This window comes from Trachypithecus francoisi, unplaced genomic scaffold (genome assembly GCF_009764315.1).
Source record: "Trachypithecus francoisi isolate TF-2019V2 unplaced genomic scaffold, Tfra_2.0 Lachesis_group3, whole genome shotgun sequence".
NCBI lineage: Eukaryota > Metazoa > Chordata > Mammalia > Primates > Cercopithecidae > Trachypithecus > Trachypithecus francoisi.
This window is the reverse complement of record NW_022681468.1, coordinates 829,799-836,164: the sequence shown is the minus strand read 5'-3', so window position 1 is coordinate 836,164 and position 6,366 is coordinate 829,799. Positions and strand designations below refer to the sequence as shown.

General features: G+C 43.2%; 1 long non-coding RNA gene and 1 gene segment (V, D, J or C); one reads left to right on the top strand and one right to left on the bottom strand.

Annotated features, from left to right (window-relative positions):
• The first annotated feature begins 561 nt into the window (after window positions 1-561).
• LOC117069771 lies at window positions 562-2,095 on the top strand. The gene is made up of 2 exons (XR_004431659.1): window positions 562-1,140; window positions 1,735-2,095. It is a non-coding gene; the product is annotated as an uncharacterized LOC117069771 (long non-coding RNA).
• Window positions 2,096-5,286: 3,191 nt separating this feature from the next.
• Window positions 5,287-5,962, bottom strand: LOC117069741. The segment is given in 2 exon segments: window positions 5,287-5,783; window positions 5,870-5,962. Coding segments are annotated over 2 exon segments (456 nt in total).
• Between the last annotated feature and the right edge of the window lie 404 nt (window positions 5,963-6,366).

The window sequence follows — 6,366 nt, the reverse complement described above, 5'->3', positions numbered from 1 at the left end:
CTATTGAAGAAGGACCTGACCTGAGACCCCCAAGCAAACTGACGAGCTCACGAGTGAAGAGCTTCCGCCCAGGACATTGGGCCAAGATCCCTGTTCAATTTGTTCTTCTTCTTTTTCTCATGTCCTTATACCAAAAAAAAAGTATTTTCTGTAGACCTATTTTCTGTCCACCCGGAGTGAATACTTACCTCATTTTTCACTCATTTTCTTAAGTTGCTAAGTAGAATAAGTCATCAGCTCTATTTTGATGCCTCACTACTGATGACAGGATTTATCCTCTTCCTTCACCTTTGTCCCCCGCACATGGGAAATCTAGTAGAAAATCATGGAAGTGCCCTCATTGGATGCCAGTACTAGGTTCAAATTACACAAGCTCTTTCCCCTTAGAAGGAAGTCCCACCCTTCCTTCAACACCAAACCATTATAAAAACCCTGAGACAGCCTTCTTTCCTGCTCTATTGAGCCAGTTTGGACTTTCTTGAGAGGCCTGTGCTGCCCTCAGCAGATGTCTCAATAATGGAGTTGGTAAATCTTTCCATATTCATGTGGTGTGTGAGTGTGGCACCATCAGACTCGACATCCACACTAAACATTGGTGAGGGTATCTCTTCCTTTGCACGGGGTCACCTACAATTGGAGCTGTGAGCTTGGGTCCTGACCGTGACCACCACAGGCACTTTCTTCTCTTGCACTGGATGCTAACTCCCTCCGCCCCATTGTCCAGCATGCACCGTATCCTGCCTGCTGCTTGCTGGCCCTGTCAATGCTGTCATGCTGGGCTGCAGGGTTGAGTTCAACAAAGTCTATTTTATAGACTTAGCTGATTTACCTCAGAAGCATTGATAATTAATTGACATTTAAAGACAAGATTAAGTGACCACAGGAGACTGTCTTTTGCGCATGTGGGAAGGTTTTTCTCTCATTAAAACAAACATTTTCATTTCAGAGACTTTGGAGATAAGCAAAGAATCATGAGTCCAGATGAATTCCTCAAGGGAAGATGTTTTACAGAGAAGAAGCCACAGTGCTGACCGGAAACCAGACCTTAGCCTCCGTCTGCACCTGCCCCTGAGGCTGGCTCTTGTGATCAGTGTGTCCTGAGCACCCCTGCGGCTAGAATCCTGTGTCCACGTCAGTGAGGTTTGTGTCTGGACTCAAACTCACTGTCCCTCTATATTTTTCCTCAAAATTAGAGAAATTGTAAGTCATGGATCAGTGCAGATCAGGGAACAGCAAATAGCAGGATAAGCTGTTGACACACACACACAAGACACACATATACACGCACACACACAATCACTCTTAGGTCAATCATATTCAAATTACTAAAACACACAGACAAATGGAAATACATGCCAGCAAGTGGAGGTGAGTAGAGGGCATACCTTGTAATAGAACAGACATGAATAATATCAGTGTTGCTTTGGTTAGAACCATATAAGCAATAGGACAGTTGATGGTATCTATAAAGTGTTGGAAAAAGTCAACCCATTATTTTATAACCAGTCAAGGAAACAGTTCCACATCTCACATGACAGTATAAGGAGCTCGACATATCCATGCCTCCATGAAACTGGTGAGACTTATTTTGAAAAATTATCGGGTTTGGAAAGGCCCTATCAGCATACAGAAAGTGAAGGAACATTTATTCGAGATAATCTACAAAAACTCAGTAAGGTCAGCCATGCTATTGATATTTGATCAAAGATTCTCTTCCTTCCTCCTATGCCCCAGCTCAGCATGATGTAAACTCCACCGCAGATGGCTGCAGCCAAGTAGACAGGACTCCTTCTGCCCAGCTCCCACCAGAGCACACTCTTCCCCTGGGGCCAGGACATTGGCCCTCTGACTTTGCCCACAGGTCATGCTGCTGACGCTCAGTCTTTGACAAGACTTTTTGAGAACCAGAGACTCACTTCTTCCACACAGCCCCACTCATGGATGCAGGCTCTGCCCTGGGTGCAGCACCAAGGAGGACATGGGCTGCCTGGTTCCCAGCCCTACTCCTATGGCAGAGGGTCCACCCCAGCAGGATCTGCATGCTGATAAAGTGGAAAGCTTCTCCCCATCCCTCCACTGAGCACTCAGCTCCTACTTTAAAGAAGAAAAAAGCTCCTAATCTCCACCTGCAGAACCTTATTTAGGAACTCTGTCTGTCTCAGGAGCAGGGGGTGGGGTTGCTAAAATTTCGTCATAAAATAGAGTCCTAAATGTGGTCTTGAAGGATCTGATTTCATTTACAGTAGAGTATGGAGAATTACAAAGCCCTCGAGTGCTCTCAAAAACAGTGGAGGCTGTGGTAAAATGAACTTGGAAGAAGATGGATGGATGCAGGAGAGATCCAGGCTAAACTGCAGGGCTGCTGGGTTGCAGGAGAGAACCAAAAAGAAAGATAGCGGGGAAGAGCTCTCCTGGGGTCAGTACAAATGTCAGGCACTGTTTGTTCAAAGGTGCCCATGTTTGTTTGGTTGAGTCTGTAGAGCAATTTAGACCTCAGTGCATTGTTGAAAATATAAATTTGCAACTGCACGTCGTGGAACTCAACATCTGGTCCTGGTCAGGGAAGAGACAGAGAGAGCCCAGCCCAAACCAGTGACATGCGAGGGTGACAGTGATAACCGTGACTGTGTGTCTGGGGATCTTTCAGGCAGGGCTTCCCTCACTCAGGAGAAAGTCTGGAGTTCACCTCCAATGATTTGTGACAAATATTGAAAGACATTCATGTTGTTTTTAGTTTCTAACACACACATACACACACAATGTTAAATGTGTGAATGCATGTGTGTGAACATAGGATTTTAGTCCTTTGTAGCACATACTCAGGAGTGAGATTTCTAGGTCATGGATTAAGGACAGGCTTAATTTGATAAGAAACTGTAAATGGTTTTCCCAGAAACTGTTTTATTTTGCACTAGCAATATTTTAGTCTCTAGGGGCCTGGCATGCTCACTGACCCTGGTGCTGCCAGCATTTCTTCTTTATTTTTTGTCATTCTAAAGCCTAGAGTCGTGTCTCCTTTTGATCTTTATTTGCATTTCTCTACTGGAAAATCACATTCATATGCTGATGTGTCATCTATACATCTTCTTTGATAAAAGGTTTACACAAACCTTTGCCTATTTTTAAACAGATTGCTTCTTTTTACTGCTGAGTTTTGCAGGTTCTTATTATAATTACATTGGTAGATACATGATTTGCAAATATTTTCTCCTCTGAAGCTTGTCCTTCATTTTCTTGATAGTCACTTGATTAGGCAATGTCTTAAAATTCGATGAAGTTCAACTAATATTATTTTCACTTATTGATCATAAATTTTAATTTTGAGGATTACTGATCAACTGTTAATAATTTCATATTTTAATTGTATTTGTTTTTATTTTATATGTATAAATTTATGGGGAGTGACTGCAATTTTGTTACATATATATATTGCAAAGTAGTATTGGCTTTAATGTATCCATGATCCAAATAATGTACATTGTACCCCTTAAGTAATTTCCCACCATTCTCCTACCTTCTGCTCTCCTATCTTTCTGAGACTCCAGTGTCCATCATTCCTTTCTCTGTGTCCCTGTGCACATATTACTTAGCTCCCATTTGTAAGTGAGAACATGTAGTGTGTACTCTTCTGTTTCCCAGTTATTACACTTAAAATAATGACCTCGAGTTCAATCCATGTAGCTGCAAAACACATGATTCCATTCCTTAATATGGCTGGATAGTATTTAATTGTATATATGTAACATTTTCTTTATAAAATTATCTTTTGTTAGACACAGCTTAATTCCTTAGATTGATGCATGTGCTACTGTGAATAGTTCTGCAGGAAAACCAAAGTCTGACTATCATTCTGATATAATGATTTAGTTTTCCTTTGGGTGGTTACCCAGGGGTGGGGTTATTGAACCAAAGGTAGTTCTACTTTTATTTCTTTGAAAAATCTCCTTACTGTTTTCCACAGAGGCTGTGCTCGTCTACATCCTCACCAACAGTGACTGACAGTTCCCTTTGCCTTCAATCCTCACCAGTGTCTCTTATTTTTGCCTCTTTAATAAGAGCCAGTCTGACTGGAGTAAGATATCTCTTTGCAGTTTCAACTGCATCTCCCTGATAATTAGTGGTGTTGAGCATTGTTTACATATCTACGGTGCAGTTTTATGTGTTGCTTAAAAGAGTTTCTGCTCGTGTCCTTTGTAATGAGGTTGCTTTTCGTAGCTATCAGTCCCCTGCCAGATGCAATGTGTGCCAGTATTGTTTATCATTCTGCAATTTGTCTGTTCACTCGGTTTCTGTGTGGGAGCTCTTTTAAAGTTCCATTTGTCTAATTTTTTATGTTATTGCTTGTGCTTTCGAGGTTTTACTCGTAAATTATTTACTAAGCCCAATGTCCAGAGGAGTTCTCCTGGGGTTTTCTTCGAGTACGTTATAGTCTGAGGTCCTACAATCAAGCCTTCCATCCATTTTCTGTTGGTTATGTATATGTTGAGATGTTGGGGTCCAGTTTCATTCTTCCGCATATGGCAGCCCAGTTGTCCCAGCAACGTGGCATGAAGAGCGTGTCCTCCTCCCCATGCATATTTCTGTTGTCTTTGTCAAAGATCACTTGGCCATAGATTGTGTGGCTAGTTCAGTAGCTTTTGAGTGCAGTTATTTGTTGCCATGGGATGATTTTCCTAAAATTGTGGACAGTTGTGTTTCGTGTTCAAACATGAGCTAGGATTTTCATAAGAAAGATATTGTTGGATTTCCCATTTCTTTTCCACATTGTTCCTCAGACTCACTGAGGTGGGTTTCTGAAGTCAAGTTGAGGTACTTCCCTTTCTAAGAGCTGGATTTTTACTTACCTGGGTATTTATGGGCTCCTGGTGTGGATATAAGGGTCACGTATCACGCCTACCCTATGATATTTTTAGAAATTTATTTGTACACTGACACTGTGAGACACTCCATGATGAGGATATATTCCATCTATTTTATTGTTTTATAAAATTACTTTATGATTGCAACTTTCTCTCTACAAGAAAAGCTACTATCTGGACTTCCTCAATTCCTCCTGCTCTCTTATCCCTACATTTTTCTCCAGTGTCATTTCCCGCAGTTTAATAAAGTTTAGTAAAGGCATATGTTCTGCTGATGTGTATTCTGCCCCTTGGGGTGGTATGAGCCCAAGAAACTGGTGGCCACATACCAGTGATGCATCTGGCTCAGGTAATAAGGACATTTCATGCTGAATCTTTGTCAAACAGGATACAGCTTATGCTTGCATGAACCATTAACAGGAGACAGGCCAGTTATTAGTAAAGAAGAAGGAGGAAGACAGGGCTCTGAGTCTAGTAGTGATGGGAAACCCAGGCCCTAGCAGGAAATGGCATCTCAGCTGCACTTTCCTGTTCTGCATTGGTGGGGAGGGAGCACCAATAAGAAGCAGCCTGGGTTCTTGTACAGGAGGCACCCTGGGCTGTGTCTCTGTGCTCCCTGTGCACAGTAATATGTGGCTGTGTCCACAGGGTCCATGTTTGTCATTGTAAGGACCACCTGGTTTTTGGAGGTGTCCTTGGAGATGGTGAGCCTGCTCTTCAGTGATGGGCTGTAGCGCTTATCATCATCCCAATAAATGAGTGCAAGCCACTCCAGGGCCTTCCCTGGGGGCTGACGGATCCAGCTCACACGCATTCCAGTAGTGCTGAGTGAGAACCCAGAGAAGGTGCAGGTCAACGTGAGGGTCTGTGTGGGTTTCACCAGCGCAGGACCAGACTCCTTCAAGGTGACCTGGGAGAAGACCCCTGTGGAGAAAGCAGAAGAAGGTGAAGCTCACAGAGGAGAGAACAGATGTTTTATCCCTGAGGGAGTCCCTGGTCACAGCACTCACATGAAGGGACGGTCAGCAGCAGGAGCGTGGAGCAAAGCGTGTCCATGGTGGGGCACAGCAGTCACTGAGCCAGCCCCTGTGCTCGGCTTTTCAATCCAGAGGAGGGTGGAGCTGGTGGAGATTTGCATTGCCCTCATCAGTGCCCTACTCTGTGGGATGGAGTCAGGTTTCAGGACTCAGTGGGGTAGTGCATCTGTGGTGAGGAGCAGTGACAGTAACATGATCAGTGTAATTCAGATGGCATTAATCTAAGGCTGGACAAGTAGTTTCTGAGATGTCTTGGCAGAAGTCATGATTAGGAGGCTGTGTTGGCCTTTGTGCAAGAATTATTTTATGATATTTCTTGTTATCAGGGATGTGTGTGTGAGAATTCTCCCTACACTTCCCTGACTCCATTTGTCAGGATTTTAACACACGTGACTCCATTTTGATTCTTACAAATTTCACAATCTTGTCCTAAAAGCACTGGTGGAGAAGGACAGTTTATGTAGTAGCCA